General features: G+C 40.6%; 1 protein-coding gene and 1 long non-coding RNA gene across 2 annotated transcripts in view; one reads left to right on the forward strand and one right to left on the reverse strand.

Moving 5' to 3' along the window:
* SGCZ (sarcoglycan zeta) overlaps positions 1–26395 on the forward strand; it is a 728738-nt gene that overhangs the window by 627746 nt on the left and 74597 nt on the right. The window contains exon 4 of the mRNA XM_078394647.1: positions 5863–5950. Coding sequence (XP_078250773.1) covers positions 5863–5950 — 88 coding nt within the window. The remainder of the gene's footprint in view (positions 1–5862; positions 5951–26395) is intronic.
* LOC144589604 (uncharacterized) overlaps positions 1–26395 on the reverse strand; it is a 389049-nt gene that overhangs the window by 5877 nt on the left and 356777 nt on the right. The gene's annotated exons all lie outside the window — the stretch shown is intronic.

Below are 26395 nucleotides of genomic sequence, written 5' to 3' on the forward strand. Positions count from 1 at the left end.
GGCAATAATTTGAGTCAGGTTAGAATGCCAGACATAGAGATTTGCTTTCTCAAGTTCCTGAAAACGGAGTAGTCTCTCATTTGGTTATTTTGGACTTTGGACTTAATGGTCTCACTAGAATGAGGATACCCTTTCAAATCTAGCTACATAGGTGGGGAGCCTCGGAGTGGGGGGGGGACCTGGGGTGCACAAAAAAGCCACAGGATTTCCACCCATCCCCCCCCCCCCGTTTAGACGGCCATGCCTCTTCACATACTTCAAATGGACTTCTTCTTCTCCCTTTTAGATGGTGAAGTACATTGACTTGGATATTAACTAAATAAAACTTTAAGAGAAAAAGAATGTGTGAAATAAAGTTATCCAGATATTGTACTGATGACACGGAGGTTCACACTAATACAGGCATACTAGTGTGTTGTCTTTGGTGTCACGAAGAGGGTAGCTCTTTCAGCGTGTATTTTTTGGGTACCTCAGCCATTAAGTCATCTATTATTCCAACCTTTTTTCACTAGACCAGCAGGCGTTACCGCTAATGCTCTTTGGAAGTCCCTAAGAGGTGTAAAACATTTAATCACTGCTTAGGAAAAAATATCCCTAGCAACTGCTTTTGTTGCCATGAAGTCCCTAGGTAACGCTCACAGTCTCAGTTCAAATGATTGCTTTGGATGCAATGACTCCCAAACAGTCATGCCTCTGCAGCTGGAAAGATGGACAAGCCAAAAGCTATCTTTTATCTGCCAGGCTACAGGAGGAAAAGCTGTTTGATAAACTATTAAATAGGTCAACTGCGGAAGGGAGCAGAAAAGACATAGAACAACTTGGCATCTCGTGAACGAGTTGCCAGGACCCCCCACCCCAACTCATCTATATGCAGATAGATTTCATGATAGGGATTTCAGAACAGCCTGTTTATTTGGGGATCCATATTACAAAACACTGATTAAGTCTGAAGTAATAATGTTAATCTTCTCTGATTTCATTCTTGCAGGTGAGGAATTTTTTTAAGCTTTCTCTCATGAGAGTTTTTATGCCTCCTTCTCTCCCTTTTGCCACTGTTTTGATGAAAAAAATATTTAGAAAAATTTGAATTTTGTGCCAAAAAATCCCACCTTGCATAGTGCTATTGATGATCAAAAACGTACTGGTTGTTTTGCTCCAGTGCAGGAGAAAACATCATAGACTGCCCAACCATTTTGTTCAATGGAGAATTTCAATTTGCAAGTTTTCATTTCATCCTTGTTTGAACTAACTCATGATCATAGAAGTTTCTCTTCTTCCTCCAATTTCTGACTTAGTATAGTTTGGTTCAACATGAGAATATGACGAATATTTGCATATTCCTTTTCCTCCTTGAGTTTGACTGGCTCCCCCTGACAAAAAGCCCTCCAGGAGGGATTAGACAGAATGACAAGATTCCTTGCCTCCTGCCTAGAGCCTGACAAAGAGCTTTTGTTTTTGAACTTCCTGCAGACTCCTTTCCTCTTGGTAAACAAAGGATTCGCATACAGCAACTTTCCTCTCTGGCTAATTGTAAAGACTGATTAAATGTAAGAAAGACGCAAGCATGCAGCAGTTCAAGGCTCAAAGTTGCCAAATGCCCATAAAACCTAAAAAACAATCCTTTGAATCCGGCACAACAAATCTGAGCAAAATGCTGCCTTTTGTAAATATAAAATTGCCCTCACCAACGTGGGGATGATTCAAAAATAGCAAGTAAAAAGCAGGGCCCCAAATCTACTCTTTTGTTCAGCCTTGAACATTTCTCTGTAATGTTCCATTAAAATTGTATTTGTAGTCAGATTTTAGACAGCATTTCATCCCACCTCTCCCACAGCTTTCATTTACACACAAACACTTCAAACTGAATCACAGCTGCTTTCCCATGCTGTTATCTCACCTGGCTAGCAGGTGTATATAAACATCCAAAGTACAGCATGTGACCAAGTGCACACTCCCTACCCATCCACAGTAAGAGAGGTGGAGCACGGGTTAAATGCAGAAATGAGAACATTTGTTGCTATTACTTTTTATTTCCATCATAATCTTTATAGTGTCAATTAACTCAGACCAATCATTAACTTTCCAACTTCTTTTCAACTAAGAGATCTATGTCTTTCATACACAATCCTTGTATTGAGACTCCTTGTATTGTTTAGAATAATTTCTTTCTTTGTGAATTGCTAGTGAGCTGGCCAGAAAGATTTCAAAACTATTTTTAAGTGTCATCATAGTTTAAACAGATAAATTGAAGTATTTGAAACAGGCATTCATTTGGTTACATATTATCTTATATACTGTAATTCCAAAAGATTGGACTGTGATCCATTTTCTAACAATTCTATTATCCATCTGTCTGTTTTCTCTAACTCATGCAGTATTAGTTTGATCACACAGCAGTTCTTTTGTAGATGATGGATTGCCTGCTCCTTGTTTCCCTACATCTTTGAGTGACTGCCATTTGGTAGCTGTCAAAAGATGTTCAGTCATTTACAGATCATCAGAAACAACTTCATATTTTAGATGTCCAACATGAAATATGTAGTATGTCATAATCAGTGACTTTGATTTTTCTTTTTAAAAAAGTTTCTCTTAGGATACAATATGAAAATAAATTAACCATTTGCAGTTCTCCAGCATATGATATCCTAATGTTGATATACTGGTCAACCTACATAGCTATGAATCCATCACTAGTGGACGCACACATGCACACACACTAAGATTTATATACAAATTTACTGTATATAACCATAATTAAGCCTGCCATATATATGAGTTCTTGGAGGTATAATCCAATATGATATGAATTTTGGAATGCTGACTATTAACAGTGCTCAATAATATTCCTGTAAATATTAGTTTAATCTGATCTGTGGCAGTCAGTAGCTTATGATTTTTTTTCATGCCCTCAAAAACTTCATCTCTTGTTCTTTGTTTAGCAAATCTCTTTGTTGTCTGACTTTGTTTCATTGTCTGGCTGGCAATGCATTCGGAAATGTGGGAGGTATATTTTCCTGCATTTTTGAATGTTGTTTTTCATACAAAGCAAGATACCTAATTTCTAAATGAAGCATCTTTGCTATATAAACATTCAGACAGGATAAAAAGGTGGCCACTCCCACTAGCTGGCTTAATTGGGAATAATGCTTTGTGAAATTAGTCGTTCAAAAGGGAGAAATGAGGCACTCATGTATAATATTACTAATACTGAGAAGAGCCCAGGTTCAAACTCTTCAAACATAAGTTTCGGAAATCCAGTGGGTGACCTTTGGACAGTCAGACTAAGGCAGGTATCTATGATACCTTGAGCTCCCTGTGAAAAGGCAGCTAGTAACAAATAATTAGATATGAAAGGGGGAGGGAGAGAGAGAGTATAAAATATAGATATGAATAAATGTTATATGTCATATGTACCCCACCAAGAGATGTGAAGATGGCCCTGGTGGAGAGGTGGTAAAGCATTCTCCATAGGCCACAGGTGTCCCTACCAGTTATTTTGCAGTTCCTGCCCCTCATTTGATACCCACCACCAGTATCAGCAATCCAGTCACTACTATCACCAGAAGCCTAATGCTGAAACTTGGTGTTGCAGGGTGATGTGGGGACAGACTCCTGATGTCTTGAACTACAACTCCCAGAATTCCTGTCCTTTGGCCATGCTGGGTGAAGCTTCTGAGAGCTGAAGTTCCACCATAGCATGAGACTCAAGGTTGGGAACTATTGCTCTAGGGCCACTCTAAGGTGCAGAAGCGCACTGGACAGAGTAGCTGCACTTTCCTCCATATTTCAGTAGGAGGTACAATTGATTTTGGCCGTGGTTGCCAGTTTCCTGTGGTTGGCAGGGAAACCCCAGGAGGCAAGTAGGCTGGCTGACTGGCTGGCTTCTTTCTGTGCTCCTCCATCTTGTCAACCACAGATCAGGGCCATATTAACCCACAGCTGGGCCCCAGACTTTCAGGTATTTCATATGTATATGCCACTTCCTTCTTCACACTTTGGCACTTCAGTCTTTCAACTACAGCTGACAGCTTAACCATAAATCAATGAATAAATTGATGGGCCCCTAGGGTTCAGCCTAGTCAGCCCTACGAATAATACAGCCTTGCAAGGGTTAACCCCTATGAAAATCCAAAGCTTTCTAACTACTACAACCTCCAGAATTCCATCACTCCCATTGTGGGATTTTTGGCATTGTAGATATATGCAGGTAAACTTTGAAAATAATACCATTTGCACTATTCACTTAAAAATCCCACCAAAACAGTCCAGCTCACCATATTTATTGTTCACACGTTTATCATTGTAGCTTAATAGCCATGAGCTGATCTTTCCAAACAATTCTCATCGAGGTCCCCTTGCCCTAACCCCAACCCAACCCGGAATAATGAGACAGACGCAGGTATATGGGATAACTAGGGCCACAACTTTATTAACTTATTTATAACCCAGACCTTCCCTTTCCACAAGGGGGCCTACCGTAGTGCAAAAGACTTGGTCTATAACCAGAGTCAACCTTGACCTTCTGGTCCAGACTGCCCGTCAGGTTCCTATAACAAAAGCACGCTGTCTTACTGTACAGCACACTTCCGTGTATCCCAGCTGTGGTACCCCAGGTTTGCCCTATCCAGGTCTCATACCCTCGCTGCTCCGCATTCCCTAGGGTCCCAGCTTCCCTTCCTCTCAACTAAAGCTCTGCTGCTGCCCTTCTGAGAAGAGGGGTGCTTAGTGCCCTCTATGTGCTTTCTTAGGAACTGACTAACTCTTATCCTTCTGCACTACCCGCCATTGTGACGTATTTAAAAAGGGATATTAATATTTATCACATAGCCTCGAAACTGCCCTCACAGGAAAGAATGGGATGGGCGAAAAAAGACTTGCACTTCACGCCAATTTGAGTGCAAGTCAAAAATTTCCACCCAGCCCCTAAGCGACTAGCTAATCTTATTCTTACCATAAAGGGTGGGCCATCGAAAGGGTATAAGGGAGGCCAAGGCGAGGCTGGGCAGCCTTTTTAAAGGCTCTGCTCTCACCCAGCTCTTCGCCCAGTATGACGCAGCTTCTTGCTGCTTCTGTCTCTTCCGGCTGGGCGGGCAAAGGAGCCTTGCCCCAGCAGCTGTGTGCCTCATGAAGAGGCATGTCTGTTTAGACCAGTGGTTCTTAACCTTTTTTGAAAGAAATGCCCCTTTGAGCCATTGAGGAAGTTATCATCGCCCCCCCTCCCTGCGGCAGTGAGGCAGTGGCGACCCCAGATCCACTGACAGCACCAGCTACTCTGGATCCTCCTGCTGGATCTGCTGCCAGCACCGTGCAGCCACCTTCTCAGGTTTGGCTCACTCCATCGCCCCCATATTGCTCCCCTTCTGTTCCTTTGCCCCCGCATTGCCCCTTTTCGTTCCATCGCCCCCCTGAAAAATGAAATCACCCCCTGGGGGGCGATATCGCCCAGATTAAGAACCATTGGTTTAGATCATGATGTCCCTGTTCTGTGCCACTACATGGCAGGGTTTCACAGATTTCTGTTAACTCCTGCCACTTCCTTCTTCACACTTTGAATAACTTAGACAATTATTTGTGGCATTAGAAAACTGACAGACATTTGTTTAAGCCTGAACTACAGATTTTCCAAAGAGTGTATAAATGCAATGGGACCTTATAATTAGTAGTTATGTGAGGAGCCACGTCCCAAATGGAATTCCTTGGCATTAATTCCACAGCCTGAATTCCAAGGGATTATAAATTATATCAACCAGACTGTACCATTTTGATCAAACCTCACCATTGTAATCATGTTGATATTTATAGCTTGACTCTGCCTCCTGTATTTTTTCCCTCTCATTTCCTTGTCTTATACATATTTCCCAGGATAGCCCACTGGTCTTACAGTCTGACAGGAATGTAACAGTGAATGCAAGAAATCACATGGGACAGTTAACAGGACAGCTGACTGTAGGTAAGTCTTCTTCTTTAATGAAGCTTGTATGTGTATTATGCTAACAATGTAAACTCCTTTTAAAAAACAAATATTATGCTATAATAGGAGGCAGCTGGCTAAGATTATCCAGTTCAATGCCTTCTGAATGTAATGATTTCCAGATAGCTGCAGTTTTGGCAGAATTTACCTCTGTAGGGATATAATTTTTTAAAATGGATAATTCCTGCCAACAAATAATTGATTAGCTTATAAGAGACTTAACCTTATTTTAAAAAACATCCTGCACTCCAACCTTTTCTCATAGGCAGATTAATCTCCTTTATTTACAGAATTCTTTTAGCTGTTTAAAAAGGTGAGTTACACATTTGCATGCAACAGCAGTAGAATGAAACCTGGGGGAAATTATCTCCATATTTGGTAATATCAGAATACCTTCTTTAATGATGGCAAACATGTGGTCCTGCAGATATCACTGTACTGCAATTCCCATCACTTTTAGCCAGCATAGAGTACGGTGAGGCACTTCTGTTTAGACATGGGACATGTAGTCTAGTATTATCAGGTGTGCACATTTTGTCGACTGCATTTATAAAGAAAAAAAATGAACCTTTCCAAAAGAGGGCATGTTAGCAGACACTTGAGACAGGAAGCCTTTGAACTGTAGTGGGAATGCCTCACTGTTTAAAAATATTAAACCTCATTTTCAGATGTATTGCATTGCAGGGCATACACTTTCATGGAATTCTGTATTACAGGCTTTGACTGGGGAGGGTTTTCATGTTGAAAATTATGGCATCTTCAAATGTTATCCTCAAAAGTTTACTCTAGCCTGTTTATGTTAACTGTGGCTAAAAAGGAGCTTGGCAAAACCTGAAGATGATGGTCCATGTTTCCAGCCAAACCACGTTACTGCCACATGCAGAATATACGTACAGGTGATTGAGAAAATAAGGTGCCAGCTCAAGGTTTTCTTTGCTGTAAGCCACTGAATAATACTGTAAATCAGTGAGTGGCAAGATATGGAATGATGAACAGGTAGATGGGAATTTTCTCTTGGTTTGGATTTCAATATTATGCAAAACAAATCAGCCTTCCCTAAACACTTTCTTCATACTTTGTAGTATTCAGGGAGCCTTATAACTTTGATTTTTTCTCTCTCTCTCTAAGAGAACTCTGGTGTTTATTTTAAGTTAGAATGATATTTCAGTTGTGTAGCAGGGAAGAAAGAACAAAAATCCAGAAAGCTTGCACTGCAGTATTTGAATAACAACCTCCCTGGTGAGCATATGCCATATAGTATGTTCGGGGTTTATTCATGTTCAGGGTCAGTTGTGGTGCTTCATAATGATTTCCATCATAAATCATCCTCTGATGTCAGGTTAGAATTCTTTATGCTTCTGTTCTTCCTGATAGTCCCAACTCAATAGGGCCATCATTTTAATGACTTTATTGAAATGGCATCTTGAATCTTCCTTTGAGGCCCTGGGTCAAATTAACCCTAAAGGCTTAAGCCTTTCATTGATTAATTAGATTAATCAGCTAAGCAGCTGGATCAACTGCAAAGATGCCCCCAATTAAAGGAGCAGTAGGTTAAAAAATAATTTAATGCAAATAGTTGCACGAACTTTGGATGTGATCTTTCAAGAGGAACTTGTGTCTCTGCTCAGAGGAGACCTACTGCAACATTTGTCTGTGACAATGAGAGGCTACACCCTTGAAGTCTAGCGGTTGCAATGTACACAAAACCTGAAGTCGTGCCTAGAAAGATTGACCGTCATAAAAGATGGATGATCAGAAGTCATAAGGCTATTGATTAAAGGGGATTAGCCATCAAATTCACTGAAATATCTTTAAAGTGATAACATGATGAAAAGTTAATTATTTTTGTTTGGATTCCTAAAAGGAATGCATGCTAGCCATTGCTCCCAAATTTCAAAGCTAGGTTTTTGTCCTACAATAGACTCGATGAGGACTACATCTGTGTATAGGTAGGGACCATATAGATAATTATGTTAGGACTATTATTTCCCTTTCCTGTTGATCTAGTGGTTGCAGAAGCGCTTATGAATGCTGTTACGTGATTTTTGATTGCTCTATGCCATGTCAAGACAAGGTAACCTGTGATTTTACTTAGGATCAGATCAACAGATTTCATGGCCTGAGGTGAAAAGCAAAGCAAAGTGTGCTGCTTATATACCACCCTATAGCGCTTAAAGCACTCTTCGTGTGGTTTACAAATAAATTATGCAGGCTACACATTGCCCCCACAGCAAGCTGGGTACTTACTTTACCAATCTCAGAAGGACAGAAGGCTGAGTCAACCCTGAACTGGTTACCTGGGATTGAAACTTGGGTCATGAGCACAGTTTTGGCTGCAGTACAGCACTTTAACCACCAATAGGCTCCACAAACAGTAAAAGCCAAGCTCCTCTCACAGGCCAAGGGGTATAGGATGTAAAAGGGTGTAGTCCGAACATGTATGGGCTATATATTTTATAACCCACAAAATCTCATGCTGTACTAAAAAGCCAGGTTTCATAGTCCTGAAAACTTGCTGATTCATTGGCACACAAGGTACAAAGAAACACTCAAAATAAAATAACAGAGAATTTTCTACCTTTTCATGGCATTCCGGATCTGCTGCCTGAGGCAGTATAACTAGCCCTGATGTTGCTCACAGCATTTTTCCAAAGAGTGTGTGCATGTAATTCGTCTATGAATTTTAAAAAGTTGACATCCTTTTTTAGAGATCAAAGGTCTGTCCAGAGATTTACCAGCCTTCCATGTACCGGTTACTTTGTGAAGCTCAATGGAAATTTGGGCTGTATATCATTCTCTCTAAAAAGAGAGAGAAAGAAACAAGAAAGAATCCTGTAGCAGGAATCTCTCCAGTCTACTGAATCAGGGACCTAAGAGAGGTGGTGACTGTGACAGAGGAAAGTCACACTGAAATCTAAGGAGTAGGTTGCAAAAGGGTTCAAGCAAAGCCTCTGCTTCCATTCTGTTTGAAAGCTGAGGGAACAACTCTGTCAGAGCTCATCATGTGAAAAACAACTAAAACGTGTTTTGTTCCTCAGAACTATTATTCCATGAATATGAAAATCTAGGCAGGTTCAACCAAGCAATTAATCAATCAGAATTAAGATCATTTATCAACTTAACATTTTGGAGTGATTTTTTAATCATACCATAAAGATTGTTGAGCCCACCCAAAAAGAAAAGGGGGAAATTTGGCTCAGTGGTGAAAGAACTGCTTCACATGAAGAACGTTTTAGGTTCCCCTTCTATAATTATTCCTTCTAGGAAAAACTGCTACCTATAATGAAACTCCAGAAAGCTGCTGACAGTCAGAGGCAACAGTACAGGACCAGATGGACTGGATTATTTATTAAATCTTCAATAAACCCCCAGTTTATGAATGTGGGATATTATCCTTCATACTGCACCCATGATTCAAAACAACAGATGGACAAATCTGTCTATTCTGATTTCACCCACTTCTGAACTATTTTCATACTCTCGGCTTAAGAAATCTCAAGTTCTTCCCATTCTGAATATGGAGAAACTTGGGAAAATTCTAATAAAAACAAATTGAAATTAAATTCTCCCATGTTTAGGTTCTACAATTAGAACCAAAGCTATGGAGCCCTGGTTCCATCATCCTCATGGCTTCTTCACTCTTTGAAAGAGGTTGTAGCTTGAATTATGAGTTATTTTGCATTGTTTGTAGATGATTGCTGAAACGAATACCTCTTCCCTGCATATGCAGAATTAAGGATGAGGACTTCTAGGACTGATAGTGCAATTCTCCAGAAGATCTGACCCCTGCCATCTAAAATTCCAGGCAGAGAGCAAAGAATTTTCTACAGTTAATTTTGAAGGGTGAAGCCCATTCAATGGGAGAAAACCAAAACATCCAAGAATATATTATTTGCCCTCCCAAATTCAGTAGGCTCTACCGGAGGTCATAGGTTACCTGCATAACTGGCTGACACATGAAGCTCCACATTCCAACTTTGTTTGACTGTAGTTCTCCATGACTTGAAATACCTGTCCATAGATTTGAATTTCCATTGTTTCCCACCTCTCTTGTATATTTTGTGTATCTTTGATTGATCCTTAAAAAGGTACTGTTCACTTGTGGATTTTTTATATTATTCTGCTCCTATGATCAATGCAGCCTCATTCTTTTTTGCATTTGCTTGATTCACCACAGCTATTCTGTTTGATGCAAGGAACTGTAATATGCATAGACACACCATCTGTGATCATTGCCCTAAATGGCCATGTCAAAGGTAGCCAGACTAGCTAACAGATACAAATGTACAGAAATTAAACTAACATCTGTTCTTGCCACATTGTACTTGCCACCGCATTTCAGGAACACCTCTAACTGCTTCTGATAAATACATTATTTAAATCTTTAGCACCCAGGAGTGTCTAAAGTGAGGTTTCCTTTGGCACTTAGTTAAGTTTAATACAAGAAAGCAATCTGAAATTCTGGCAGAAGATATGGCAGCTTATAAAGTGGCTCTATAAGTGGACAAATATGTAATAGAGCACCATCCAATCTACTTAACATTAAAGCATTAGAATTAATGAAATAACATTTCAAGTGCTCTTAGAAAACTTGCATTCCTCTTTGAGACATTACTATAATGCCTGTGAACCATATAATTAGTCTATGTTATTGTACATGATAGTTTTCCTATCCATGTCATCCTAAGCACACCAAACTTGCATGATTTGGGAAGCCAAGCAGGGTGAGGCTTGGTTTTTGCATGAATGAGAGACTATGATGCTTGGTTGTATTAAATAGGTTGATTTACATAAACATAGGCCACAGTAACACAACAGAAATGCTCCCCTTCTTTCTCACATCTTCAGCTTCCTGTATAATTGCACATTGTAGTAACATGGCATATATCCTGTGATGGGTTCATACCTTTTTTAACTGTTCTGTGCTTTTTTTGGGGTGACTTAGATGTGGGATGTTCATCTACATCCCTAGAGTGGGACATATCCCCTTCCTTTTCTTCTGCTTTCTCTGCCCCCTTCCTTTAAATATATATTCTCCCGATGAGGGGACAAGGTGGCTCCTAAGGTTAAACAAGTAGATTTAAAAACACAATCAATTATGCATTAAAAAGGAATTAAACCATAATAATATTTTTAAAACACATTAAATGATTACAAACTTACTAAGCTAAAAACCAGCACACAGAACCCAGTTATTACAAGCTTGTCTGAAAAGGTAGATCTTCAGCTATCAGCAGAAGGATAAAAGGGGCCAACCTAATCTTCTAAGGGAGAGCATTCCACAATCTGGGAGCTGCCACAGAAAAGGCTCTCTCTTTATGTCAATGACATCAGTTTCTCATAGTTTTCACAGTGATGTATCTCTGGGAAAGGGTTATGCACAGTATAGTGCATCTTCTAGTAGAGCCTTCTAGTGTAGAGTGCTCTTCCATGACACCTTTCAAGAGACTGGGTTCCATTCTCTTTCTTCCTTTCCAGTTCTCATTTTCTTCCCCCAACAACCACCATTCTCTAATCACTGAACAAGACACAATGGTTAGATTTATTATTTTTTGCAATGTGAAACCCCTTTGAGCTCCTCCTCCTTTTAAAAAGTTATTTTTACAAGTCTTGGGACTTTACTAACCCTAATTTTTTAAAAAATTACAAAAAATGCACACATGCTGTGTAATATAAACGCCTTGGAGAAAGATGTGTATATGCATATAACAATGCAGAATTATTGTGCACATGAAATGCATATTAATTTGCCTGCTCAGTTACAAAACACATCTGGATAGATAGATAGATAGATAGATAGATAGATAGATAGATAGATAGATAGATAGATAGATAGAGAGATTGATTGATTGATTGATTGATTGATTGATTGATTGATTGATTGATTGATTGATTGATTGATTGATTGATTGATTGATTATCATTGGATATGCATAGTTTGCTTTTAAATCCATTCTGAAACAGGGAATTCCACAATACAGTTATGCACTGTGTGAAGAAATACACAGAAGGACATGATTCTGGGGGCAGGAAGGCAATGGTGCCAGTACATCATCAGGAAGTTGCAACAAAAAGGAAGAGATAAACAAATCCCCTATGTATATAACTCAGCATGTATAGGACTGGCTTTTGTGACCACTTAGCTATGTTTAAACTGAAAGGAGTAGATTCCAGAATTTACAAGCAGACCAGCACAAGTCAGCAAAATCTGGTTGCTAAGACTGAAGAGAGACTTTGCTGATTTTATTTTCGGTTTAAAATGCAGGATTGCTCTCTAAAGGCTTGCAAGAGACTGACTGTCAGAATTAAAGGCTTAGAATGTATAACTACAGCAGAGCAAGTTGTTGTTAAACATCCCTAGACTTGTGTTCTGTAGCTTAAGGATAAGCTACATGCTTTCCCAGGGTCCTCAACTGCAGAAGTCGCTTTGTAAGTGCATTCAGGCAAACACACCACTTTCAGATCTTCATGCTAAGTGTGCAAAGATCTCTAAGAGCAGCTGAGTAGGTGGAAATGTTTGGGGAAGAGCTTGTGTTTGCATCAACATCCCCCCTATATCCTCTTGCGGGTTGTAGGCAAATGCTTGAATAGAGCTTCAAGCTTCATCCTTCTCTTCAACACGCAGAAGAAATGGGTTGTAGCTCAAAGAATAAAGAAAGCTGTGTGCACATGGATCTTGCATTACAATCAAAACACCGTACGTGAGGCTTTTTTCATGATTTTAAACAACCTGCCAATGTTTTTGTGCTGTGTGTGTAAGCATGCTTTGCTTCTCAATGGGAAAGGACACAAGAGACGTTTTGTGGAAATTACAGGGTCCTTAAGCGGGCAAAAGAGTTCACTGGCTTTTCTCTCGAAACAACCAGTCTCACAGGGCTTTACAATTCCTCATTCAATGTCTTGTTGTGTCAAGACAGCCTAAATCAATGAGAAGAAGGAATTTAGCACATTTCACTTCCACCATTTTTGCCATCTAGTGCTAGAATGTGAAAACTGAAGGTGAGCAGCTGCCTCTACTATCCCTTAGGGTGTGCTGTTGGGGAACATGAGTAGGATGGGAGATCTATGTAAGTATATAATCTATGTGGTACTTGTGTGTGTGTATTAGCAGTAAAAGCACTGAAAGGTATGTTAAGAAAGCTTCACTTTTGCATAATGAATGCCTGCCTTTAGTTTATAGGCCTGTTATAAGAGTCACAATAATGCAGAGATTAGTTTCAGTGACTGAGCAGAATGGGCATAGAGGATTGGCATAGCATAACAATGTACTCAGGAGTAAGGCATTGATCATTCAGCAGCTCTGTGCTTAAAACAAAGTGCAGCAGAGAATTCTAATGTTGGGCATGCCACATTTTTCATTATGCAATTGGACCACCGCATTTAAAAGATCTTCTGTTGCACGCTAGATCATGGTATTCGATAAGTGCTTCCGTCCACGTTCAGAACATTGTATATCTGAACATTCTGGAAGATAAATGTCTGCAGAGGAGATCTATCAGAAAGAGGAGATGGGGTAGACATCCTAAAACCTGCTTTGTTGATTGTATTCATGTCTATACAAATACTGTATTCTGAATCTGCACCAAATGGATCTACATAACAGGTCCTGTAAAATAAAAATACATTATTTTCTTACAATCATTTGGACATCCATTTAATTTGATACAATTTGCTCTGTCTCAGACATTCCAGATATTAACTCATTTTGAAATAAATGAAAGGAAAATTGATGATAAAAATGTAGGGAGGAAAACAGCATTCATTCATTCATTCATTCATTCATTCATTCATTCATTCATTCATTCATTCATTCATTCATTCATATCTACCTTTGTCCTTAAAATGACACAAGGTAGCTTGCATCATTAAAATAAAATATTTAAAAGCTAAAACAGTGATTATACAAATATTAAAAATGAATTAAAGAAGTATTAAAAACGGTAAATGAAATCAATACTAAAAACACATTTTAAAGCATTAGAGCACAACAATACATTAAAAAGAAAACCCTCTCACTAGACAGCCAATCACTAAGGAAAAGCCTGCCTGAAGAGAAAGGTCTTTGTCTGCTTGCAAAAGGACAGCAAAGATGGGGCCAGCCTGGCTTCCTGTGAGGGGGAATTCCAGATTCTGGGAGCAGGGACAGGTCCTTTCCCATGCTTGTGAGGGTGGTGGACTGAGAGAAAGGCCTTCTCTGATGATCTTCATGCCCAGGTAAGGTCATAGTGGAATATTTGGTCATGGACCCAAGCCATTTAGTACTTTATAAGTTAATACCAGCACTTTGAATTCTGCCCAGAAATGGATTGGCAGCCAGTGGAGTTGCTATAACATTTGCTGTAGCCAGCCCTCCTTAGCAATCTGGCTATGGCATTTTGGACCCACTGGAGTTTCCAAATAATTTTCAAAGGTAGCCCCACATAGTGCACATTACAGTAATCTAGCCGAGATGTAACTATGTCATGTTTCACCATGGCCAAATCAGGTCTCTCTAGAAATGGGTGTAGCTGGTGCACTAGTTCTAGCTGTGCAAAGGCACTCCTGGCCACCATCAAAACCTAGCATCTAGGCTCAGAGACAAATCCAGGGGCACCCTCAAGCTGCCCACCTGTGTTTCCAGATGGAATATAACCCCATTGAGTACAATATGAATCCCTATTCCTTGATCTGCCTTTCAGCTAACCAGGAGCATATTTTGATTCACAAGCATGAATATTAGAAACTTCACTTCTAAACTAATAATTGAGTGCAGATATTTCAGCATGCATAAAGCTGCTGATTAGTGGTGGACTCACAGAAATGAAGAATGCTCACAATTTGATCTTAGTGGATAAAATAAAAACAAAAAAGGCTGTTCAGTGAGCTTCCAACCAAATGAGCAAAAGTAGTCTCCACAACCTAATGGACTGTGCATTTTCCCTTTCTTTCATTATTAAGCTTTGGGTTTCTAAGTTATTGTTTCAGATATTATTTCCCCAGTAGGTATAGTGGTATAATGTTGCTGAGTACTGCAGTGCCACAGTCAGCTAGAAATGCAATTAGAGGTGTGGTTTCACAGGGACGTGGTGCTGCTGCACAGACGTGGTGGCACTGCGAGTTAAACCACTGAAGCCTCTGTGCAGCAAGGTCAGAAAACCTGCAGTTGTAAGATCGAATCCACGCGACGGAGTGAGCCCCCGTCGCTTGTCCCAGCTCCCGCCAACCTAGCAGTTCAAAAGCATGCAAAATGCAAAAATGCGAGTAGATAAATAGGTACCACCTTGGTGGGAAGGTAAACGGCATTCTGTGTCTAGTCACGTTGGCCACACGACCATGGAGGATTGTCTGTGGACAAAACGCTAGCTCTATGGGTTGGAAACGGAGATGAGCACTGCTGCCTAGAGTTGGACACAACTGGACAAATTGTCAAGGGGAACCTTTACCTTTTCACAGAGGAAACCCTGGAGAAGATCCAGGAAACAACAGAGAAAAGCCAACTAGCATCTACCTAATCTCAATCTTTGCATGGATGCGACTTGGACTCTGTGGCGTGGGCACAATTTTCACTCTGGAATCCTCACATTGATAGATAGTTGCAGGCATATCCAAAGGAATTATGTAAAAAGATGCATAGGAAAAAATGGACACATTTGAAAATGGGCGCAAAAGACTAGTTAAAAACAATTTAGTTCATGTGGGAAACATGCTCACACATTGACTATGATTTCAGTCATGCTGACAAATATTGACACATTTTGGGAAAGAAAGAAGCAATGAAATAGATTTATTTTGTCCTGTCACAAAAGGAAGAAGAAAATATGATAAACCAGTACAGACATATTACAGACATGAAAGGAATGCAGCCTGTCATTCATCCATCCATGACTTTCTGGTTTGCATATCCTTTATTTCAGAATCATTTTTTTCTGCAAGGCAAAGGGTATCTCAGGAATGTGGTTCCAAACATGCTATGCCATGGTCCTACTTAGGAAGGTTAGTATTGAGCTACCATTCAGTAACTGATTCAGTAGTGGAGACTTGCAACTAGCTTTGGCCAGTGATACTATCCTTTAGGCACCAGGCCTCCTGTTCTACCAGGCTTTTTAAGATCTCATATTGACAGGTTGAAGTCAAACCTGAGGGAATTGTTGAATACAGTTCTGCAAGTATTGACAGGATCAGAGCTATGAAAATGTGTATAGCTAGAATTAATACAGCTGAGTTGATTGTGACAGCTGAGAGAGGAATCTCAGGATTGGACAATCCTGAGATAAAGCTAGCTAAGCTAGCACACACACTCTGTTGGTGGTATGGGATGGATGATGTTGTGTTGGATTGCTGTCGTCAAAGTGCTGTGTTGGAGAGATCCTGGGAGAAGCCTGTCTCTATGCTACATATTGGGAGAAGAACTTTGGCTTCAGGACTGCTCATCTGGTAAATGAACTCTGGACTAATTTACAAGGACTTAGACTTTGATTTGCGTATTGAATCCTGTTGAACTGCTGTGCATGACCTCGGACTGGAAAACTAAGACTAAAGCTGTATATGTGTGTATAACTCCTGTAAATAATACAAGTAATTCTTCTATCAACACTACAAGTTGTTTGGTGTCTTCATCTCAGGGAAGTTTTTCTACTGCTAGTGCCACCTGATGTATCTTGGTAATGCCGCACTTCTGTCACATATTTATTTACTGTATTTATTTTTGATTTTAACCCACATTTCTCCTTAAAAAGGACCCAAAGCTGCTTGCAACAATTAAAAGGCAGTATATACGCTAATAACAATGAGTATACAGTATTAAAAGGATCAACGAACACCAAAAACATAAGTGACACCAAAATACATTCAATGCAGTCAGGTACAATGATCCATGTTACAAACCCCACTCGTCAACCATTCACTCAGGGAAAGCTTTCCTGGAGAGAAAGGTCTTTACCTGCTTGCTGAGGAATATAAAGATGGAACCAGCATGTGGGAAGGAGTTCCAGGATCCAAAACAAAGTAGGCTGTTCTCCCCCCCCCCCCCCGTGTTTCCAACAATCACATCTGTAAAGGCCTCTCCTGATCATCTTAATGTTATCTCTCTCTCTCTCTCTCTCTCTCACACACACACACACACACACACACATGTACGTTACAGACAGGAGAGTTCATACAACAGCAGAACTCCTCCTCCACGCAGTGATCATTCTCATTCATGTGTAAGTACTGGGAGGAAAAAAATGCTTAAAGGCACACACACAACTTTACCAGGACAAAAGTGCTTGCTACCCTGGTTACACGACCATGGGGGTTGCTTCACTATTCCAGGCAATCCCTGGTGGCCCTTCTCATTTCACCAGGGACCCCTTAGAGGACTTTATCAAAACCTCGGAGCCGTTTGGAAGATGCCAGAGGACTAATCCTACACCAGGTTACCCTGACTCCAGTTTAGCCCAGATAATACTGTTTGCACCTTTCTTAAAGATGAACTTCCCTAAGGAAAAGTATGCTCCTGTTCTACCTATGTGTATGGAAAGATAGAGACTATGATTAATAGCACATGTATATTGCATCATTGTACCCCCATTCCTGTACCAAAAGGAGAGTATCCCTGTTTCGCCATCTGTGCAGAATTAGGATTCTGGTTCCACAAGGCAAGAGGAGTGTTTACAAACTATCATCATGCCTCTGCTAGTGTGGCCATTGGGCTTGCCCTGCCCATATCTACACCTTGTCCAGCAGGTGTCCCATTGTTAAACTGGCACAAATACGTTTCCCAACCTTAAGGTTACAAAGAGCACCGCCAGAAACTTTGCCAGTCTCTGAGAAAACTGGAAGTAAAGGTTTTCTCTGCAGCAGGGATTGCTGAGTCTATGTTTCGCCATGTGTTAACTCTTGGTTATCTGGGGCAGTTCAGAACTGAAGTCACCACAGCCCATCTTGGTTGCAAGACTACAGTCCTAGGCAACCACATGATGAGAGCCTTAAGAGCAAACTCATTAAAACTGGAAACTTTGTATATCCTTAGTCAACAAAATAGATTGGGAATCAATTTTTATCACAGTAGGGAGAGGTGGATTATGCCAATTTTGGGGTAACGGCTGTGCTTTAAATGTCCCTCCACAGAAAATTTCATGAGACTTGCAGGCCGTACAAGGTCCCTTGGACAAAACCATTCACCCCCTGGGATTGGGATGGTAATGGTTAACATTCTGGGTACAAGGTCATTCTCTCCTGTGGAAAGCATTAGGGCTCACAGCCCTATCAGTAGTTGCCTGCATTCTTTTCTGTTGCTATATCCAATGCATTGGAAATGTTTTCTCTTTTCTTAGAAACCTTATGCCAAACAAGCCCAGAATACCACCAAGGTACCTCAACTCTCTCTAGGTTCCTCAAGGAGGCTATGACCTGGAAAAAAGCTTTCTTTCCTGATCAGCAGCATGCTGCTGATGTTCTTTGTGTAAAAGGGCCAATATACAAAAATCTTGAGAAAAGTGTCCCTACACCCTAGATAAAATCTTTTCATCTAGTACGTGGCTCACTTGAAGGGCGAATATGTTAAGAAAATCAGAAAATATATTGAAGCCTTAGTAGCTTTAGAGCATAAAAACCTAGAGTCAACTCTTTAGAAGGTTGCCTTCCAAAACACAAAACACAGTTGCTTTGGAAAAGTTTCTTTTTCCTATGCAAGTAGATAAGGACACTAAGTTTACGGCAGGAGCAACCTTGCAAGAACATGGGAAAAGTCCAGCCTAGAATCGGGGGAAGAAAATTGGCAAAGTAACAAGGGAGTAACAATCTATTCCAGGTAAGAGCTATGTTAATATGCCATACACTACATCAAAGGTATCATATGGAAGATGAGTGATCATTTTTACACAATGTGCCTTTATCTTTGCCAAAAGTCACCATTGTCTAAAGTAGGGTTAAAAAGTATCAAGGCTATATGTTCAGTGCCTTGAAATAATAACATTTAAATATATATGTAACCCTAAGTCAGGATGCTCATGGAAAATTAGAACTTTGCTGTTCTGCTGTCACTACTGCTATGTCCAGCCTTTATATGGAAGGAATCCTATAAAGTATGTATGCATTCTTCTATCCTTTGAGATTCCTGGAATTTGAGTCATGAAACCCTAGGCTCTCTGTCTTGCAAGACTCTTCTATTTCTCTTTTTAAATAAACTTCTCTTTCATATTTGCAAATTTACCTTGTGTGCAGGCTGGTTCTCTCAGATTTTCTCCTCCCCCCCCCCCCCCCCGCAAATACTTGGTTGGAACTAACAGAGGGGAAAAGAACCTTAACATTTACCTTAACAACAATAACATTTGAGCAGACTCATAGAATGCGATATGGTCCTTGAGATAGCTTGGGTCCAAGCCATTTAGGGCTTTTTAGGTTAGAACTAGAGATGGGGACGAATATAAAAACGGATCACTTTTTCTGACGAATATAGCCGATTTGTTAAACATTCGCTGATCCGCATTTGTGGATTCCAAAGACCCCCATGAATAGAAGGGATGAATATTTACCCGTTTTTATTCATCCTTTGTATTTTAAAAAAATCCACATCATTCTGGTGGCAGAAAGGAAGCCACCACCCCACACAGCCACCCAAAACCACAGCCTACCCCCACCCCCTTCCTTTCCCTACCTTAGGCCACACGCCACACCATGCCACCCCCACCGACACCCTCTCGCCTTAATTGCTTATGCCGAGTTCTTCTGGCCTCAGAGCCAAACGTAAAAATGGAGACTGGCTGCCCTTTGCAAAGATGGTGGCTGCAGCTTCATTTAAGGTAGGGAAGGTGCAGCTGCCATCTTTGCAAAGGGCAGCTTGGATTCCCTTAGCCTGATGGAGACCTTTGCAGCAGCTATTAAAGTAAGGGATGTCAATGGGAGCAGGTGGGGGCTAAGGAAGGGAAAGGAAGGGGGTGCATGGGTAGATTGTTGGGGGGCTGGCTGTGTGGGGGGGGGTGGCTGACTGTCGGCTTCTGATCAGCTGATTGGTGGCCGGTAGGCAGAAGGGGCTTCTGTGTCGTGTGGTAAACTCTCCTGAGGGGACCCAATTTGTGGGTGAGTAACTGGGATGTCCAATATCCAATCTTCACCAAAGTTGGCAGGCATGTTGTGGAAAGACATAGGAAGCTCCTATGTACCTGGGGAGAGCTCCTAGGTACCTGGAGGGAGCTTTCCTAGGGGGTCCTCTTTGTGACTGTATAATTCAGGGGTCCATGATCCAATGTTCACCAAGCTTTTAGGAGTTGTAGAAAAGCATATGAGGAAGCTTCCCTGCAAATTTGGTGTCTCTAGGTGGATGGGGACCAGTGTTGTAGCTCAGATTGAGCCGTCGATACGTCAAAGAATATTCGTATATTTATATTTGTTGATCCGTTAACCTTGACGAATGTCGGATCAAAACAAATCACCATTTTTTTTTATTTGTCCCCATCTCTAGTTAGAACCGGCAGTTTGAATTCTGTGGAGTTGCTGTAAGAGGGTTATTGTGTGTTCCTTGTGTACCACCCCAGCTAGTAATCTGGCTGCTGTGTTTTGCACCATCCGAAGTTCCCTGGCATTTTCCATACGCAACTCCATGCAGAGGGTGTTACAGTTTTTAACTCCAGCACCTGATGGCAATTTTAGCTTTCGTAACCTATGATCTGTTTTGTGACATAATGTTGGTATGTATCTATTAGATTTCTCATCTATGCTACTTTTCAGTTGTTTGCATATTTTGTTGTATCTTGTATCTTAATTTGTACAATGCATAGAGTGCATAAGGGTATTTATCAAAGAAATGTAATACATAAACAAAACATTGTGCTGTATAACTTAGCTGATTCCTTGAGGAATGTGAAGTTAATATATTAAAAGCTAGGTGTGAGCACTGACTTAGAAAAGCTCAGTCAAAATTATGGTAATAGGGAATCGACATGCTTGTGCTGAAGAGCATTAATAAATAAAAATACACATCTGCATCTGTTTTAATATTTGAAAGCATGATGGTTGCCTTTCATTTAATATTTGAAAGTATTGAACTGCCTGGATGTGAAGACAGTCAATACCTATAGGAAACTGCCACTAAAAATGTTCCATTCGGAGAAGTATTTAATTGTTTTACTACTGAGACCTCAACATGAGAAAAATGAATATTAGTGGTAACATTGGATCTCTTTGAGGAAGTTTAGACTCCAAAGATGATCTGTCAAATTGCTTCTTTCATGTATATTAACTACTAGTACCGCACAACTAAAGCAGATGTGAAGTACCTATCATGACATTCACAAAGCTTCTGCTGTGTGCTAAGAGCAACTACATAATTTGCAGCATCTGGACCTATAACAAGACACTGACAGGACATAAAATTTTTATTTCTGCTCTCCCCAATACCACCTTTTGACATTCAGACATCTCATTAATTTTGGTGAAACCATTTCCTGCGTGCAAGCCAGATAACAAAGTCACTAAAGAGAGCAAATAAATTTAGTGTCATATTATAATTCATGTCATGTCTAGAAAATGTGTTGTCATTCTCATGTCCTTCTGACTTAAGCTTTCAGTTATGTCTTCAACTGGCAGAAAGACCTCTGTGATGTTCACATTATACCAAAGGGGCATACAGTGCATCTCTGGAAAACCTCACAATTTCCATACTTGCCAGAACCATAGCTGCATTTCTCTGGAGGATAATATTCAAATCTTTGGATGATACTCATTAGCTGCTTCACCCAATTGGATGGAATTCATCAACTGAAACAGGTTCCTCCACAGTCTGCAGCCTCTTCATGTCTTGTGAAATCTACTCCAAAGAGTTAAGGGACCTTCCAGAACATTTTTGAAAGGCGGGGGTAGGTGGGAGGTGAATGAGGAAAGATTGAATACAATCTCTTGAGTTAGGTGTTACTGTCTCTGAAGCCAGACTATATGTTGCAGATAGCCTGTCACTGGAAGAAGGAATTCCTTAAGTGCAGAAAATACCTGATGATCATTACAGGAGCATTTCACACCTCCCATATTTGCAAATTAACTTGCTTTATTTTGTGTTTGTCCATGGGGAGATAAGCAGAGGCTTTCTTTGCAAATATGATGGCACACTCAGAAAGGTCTGCTCTGGAGTAATAGTGAATTTCATCTGCTAATGACAGGGCATTTGTAATGCCTACTTTGGCCTCAAGTTCAGATTTAAATCTGTCTGCAAGCAAGCTACGCAATATGGAAGAGAGTATTATGGCAAGTGTGTTACAGATAACTGAACAGTGGATCACTAAAGATCAGAAACATTTGGAGAAAAGTACACACGTAAAATATAAACTTTCAGAAAAGCAAGGCAGTGTGAAGGCTGAACCAAATATAAAAATTATGTTTCCTGTGGTCTGTGACATTCTCATGCACCTTATTCCAGCTGGTTCTTTGTTTACTTTGCAGTATTAACTTTTGAAGTACTGTAAGTCATTTTTAAAAACACAATTTAGTATTAAAATTGCATAAGTTTGTTTTTCCACTAGTAGTTTCCTGAAGCCCAGCATTGATTGCAATGCCAGAAAAGGAGAGTGACAAAACTGGGAAACAAGAGGTTAAAGGATATTTAATATGAACGTATTTCAAACCCTCAGGCCCTGTAGTGAAATTCACCTTACAATGTTAAAGCAGCTAGCAGGGGAGGGATTGGCACCATTAGCAATTATTTTTGAGAACTGGAATGACAGGTAAGGTCTTGGAGGACTGTAGCAGGTCAAACTCAGTGCCTATATTTAAGAATAGGGAATGGGGAGAGTTGCAGGGGAGAAGGGAGAATCAACGATCCAGGGATTACATTCAGATACGTTTCATTTAACACCTGCCTTTTTTTTTACAGTAACTAATAGAGCAGTCAATGGGTAAGCAGCGCATCTACAGAATAAGATAAACTTATTAAATAATATGAATCTTAATGGATGTTGCAGCAAATCCTGAGGATATTTCTGGTTTCCCCGACAAAATACTTAGATGGGTGAGATCTGATCTTTTAATAGTCAATGAAAGTAGGTACTTGGATACTTCTAGGCTAAGGACCATTGTGCACTTATTTAAAAACAATTACATTCAAGGGCACATAGATATGACCCAAAATGGGATAAATCATTATACAGACCTCTTGCACCCACTCTTCTGAGCACTGCATACAATTTAATTCCCTTCTAGGCTGTCTGAATGGCAAGACAATTCAAGGGCTGGTTCAAACATATATTCTGACAGCTATAGAGGACCGTGTGCACTTAAAATAAATGTGCATTTATTATTTCTTAGAGGTGCCAAGAAAACCATTAATCCTGATTTCTCTGTTATCATTGTAGGAGAATGGCTGAGAATTTTGTTTTATTTTGATTTTGATAAGAATTCATGAAACTATGCCAGCTTTGTCGTATTTGAAAATTAGGTGGAAAGAAGTGGAAATTTAAATGTGTGAGAAACCAAACCAAGAGATTTATCCATCCAGGCCCAGGACTTTGAGTGCTTAACTCTGAAAAGTCCAGCTTTGTATCCTTGCATGTTGTACCATTTGCCTTCTGCATGTGCAACAAAGCAACTGGATTTTAGCCGATCAAATGCAACCCTCACAGATGTGAAGTCCCAATATATATAGGCTTGACATCTCAGTTTTGTCTGGCTAAGTTGATTTAAGAAATCTGAACCTATGCTGGCCAGTCAAAGGCAGTAAAAGCCCATTTTACTCCCCATCCCAATTTAGTTGGCTAATCAAAGCAGCCAGGCCTATAACAATTGTATGGGCCACTGCAATAATTAATGGGTCTCTCCAGGAGGGTAAGGTTCCCCTTAGGCCCATTAGGAAGAAACCAAATTTGGCAGTGGACGATATTGGCAATTATAGGCCCGTTGCCAATGTTTCTTTCCTTTGTAAAGTGGTAGAGAGGGTGGTGGCTGACCAGCTTCAGGCCCTTCTGGATGAAACCAACACCCTGGATCCATTTTAGTCTGGCTTCAGTCCACACCACGGTACGGAAACAGCATTAGTCGCCCTGTTTGTGACCTCCTGAGGGAGGCCGACAGGGGCAAAATGTCTCTGTTGGTCCTTCTCAATATCTCAGCCACCTTCAACGCTGTAGGAGGCTCTCCGAGCTGGGAATTGGTGGTCTGGTGTTAGTCTGTCTCCGATCCTTCTTGGAGGACCATCCCCAGAGAGTACAGCTTGGGGACAAGGTATCGGCTCCGTGGAATCTCAGTTGTGGAGTTCTGCAGGGCTTGATTATCCCCGCAATGCTGTTTAATATCTACATGAGGCTGCTGGGTCAGGTCATCAAGGGGTGCAGGGCTTCATGTCATCAGTACGCTGATGACACCCAGCTCTACATCTCCTTTTTTCCTACAACAGTGGATTCTGTTCCATCCCTTCAGCGCTGTCTGGATGCCGTACTGGGATGGATGCAGGCAAATGGTCTGAGGCTGCACCCAGACAAGACGGCAGTCCTGAGGGTGGGTGGCCCAGACACTGGTGGTTTGGGAAAGTCCCTCACTTTTTGGGAGATGACTCTCACCACGAAGACTGAGGTTCGCAGCTTGTGGGTACATCTTGTTCCAGCGCTTACCATGGAAACCCAGGTAGCATCAGTGGTTCGCACCACCTACTTCCATCTTTGGTGGATCACCGAGCTGCATCCCTATCTTGATGTTGGGGCCCTCACCACTCTGGTCCATGCACTTGTAGTCTCAAGATTAGACTACTGTAATACGTTCTACGTGGGGCTACCTTTGAGATTGATGCAGAAGCTTCAAATGGTGCAGAATGCGGCTGCCAGACTTCTTACTGGGGTGAGAAAACATCAATGTATCTCCTTTACTCTGGCTGCCTTGCATTGTCTACCTGTTCATTTCCACATTGATTTCAAAGTATTAATGATGACATATAAAGCTCTAAACTGTTTAGTGCCTCAATAACTGGCAGAACTCCCACCTATATCTGCCCATATCACTCGCTCTAGCCAGGAGGGGTGGCTGAGGGGCCTAACAACGAGGGTGGCCCGAAGAGAAAGAACAAGAAAGTGGGCCTTCTCGGCAGTGGCCCCTTGGATCTGGAACAATCTCCCCCCCCCCCCCCGCTGGGCGTTTTTAAGAGCTAACTTAAGACCTGGCTCTTCAGACAGGCCTTCCCTCCTGTTGATACCTAACTTATTTCATCATCCTCTAGTCTAATAATATTGTTGTTTTTATTTTAATAGAGTAGACTTCAGTCTAAATGGGCGGGATATGAATTAAATAAATAAAATAATAAGAGTTTTAATTTAAGATTTGTTTGGCATTTGATTGCTTGTCCCTGCATAAGTGCACCGAGAAGCACTGGCTGTACCACTTAAATAACTCTTGGTCCCAGCTGTTGTCTCATGGACTATCTCATTGTGCATTAAGTGTTACTCCCTTTCTTCCTTGCTTACTCAGACAACTCTTGAGATGCTGATGCTGGATGTTGGGGAACATTTTTTTGTAATATTTATAAATGTTAGTAAGGTGCACTGGGAATTCATTTGAAGTATGGTATAGCAATTCCTGTACTGAAGAAATGCATACCTGCCCTTGTTGTCTACTTCTATTTGCTTTTCATATTCTGTTCAGCATGGCACTGAAGCAGATTTCACATGTTGCATTGCATTATATGTATTACTATTAATCATATTATATTTTTGAGCCTTTAATCCTTTCTTCTCCTCTTGTCACTTTTTTTGCTTTCTAATAGTATGTATATCAGCTTTCTTGTCTCCCAGAATTGGTAAATAAAACATCAGCTTTGAGCTTGATACAACCAGATTGTTTTGCTGTGTGTGTGTACTTAATCTATTGATCTTAATCAATTTCATGAAGCAAGCTCTGTTTGTTTCTGTGCCATTGTTGCTGAACCAGCACTGGCAGGATGAGGCTGACATCCATTAAAACCTCAGAGAAAAATCTAATTTCACTGAATGGAAGTCAAATCAAGATCAAGAATGTGTATAGGAAATGCAGTATATACTCTCTGTGTTTGGAATTTAATAAGGCATTTGCTTTGGGTTCACAACACAGTCTGAAGAGATGTGTACACTTGGCCAAAATATAGCTATCTTTGGCAGTTCTTGACATGGAATCTTACCTGAGTAATTCAGATTTATTTATTTATTTATTTATTGCTTGAGTTGCCTGTTTCATAATAATGTACCTGTTATTGTCAAATGCCACATTCCAATTCCCACTATGTGTATATATCTAAAACAGCAGATGCTTGATTCATTGAAGGATGGATTTCATTGCCTTCCTCAATCAGGACAGTGATCTGGAAAAAGCAGGAGTGTTTTTTGGTAGTATAGTGTTGGTGCTGGGATTCTGAGACTTTTCCCTCCACTGTTTATTCTTTCCTTGTATGCTATTGCCCAGGATAGATAGATCAGTGGTTTAGATATTTCCAGATGTTGGGAGTTCAATTCCCCTCTGTGC

This window comes from Pogona vitticeps, chromosome 5 (genome assembly GCF_051106095.1).
Source record: "Pogona vitticeps strain Pit_001003342236 chromosome 5, PviZW2.1, whole genome shotgun sequence".
NCBI lineage: Eukaryota > Metazoa > Chordata > Lepidosauria > Squamata > Agamidae > Pogona > Pogona vitticeps.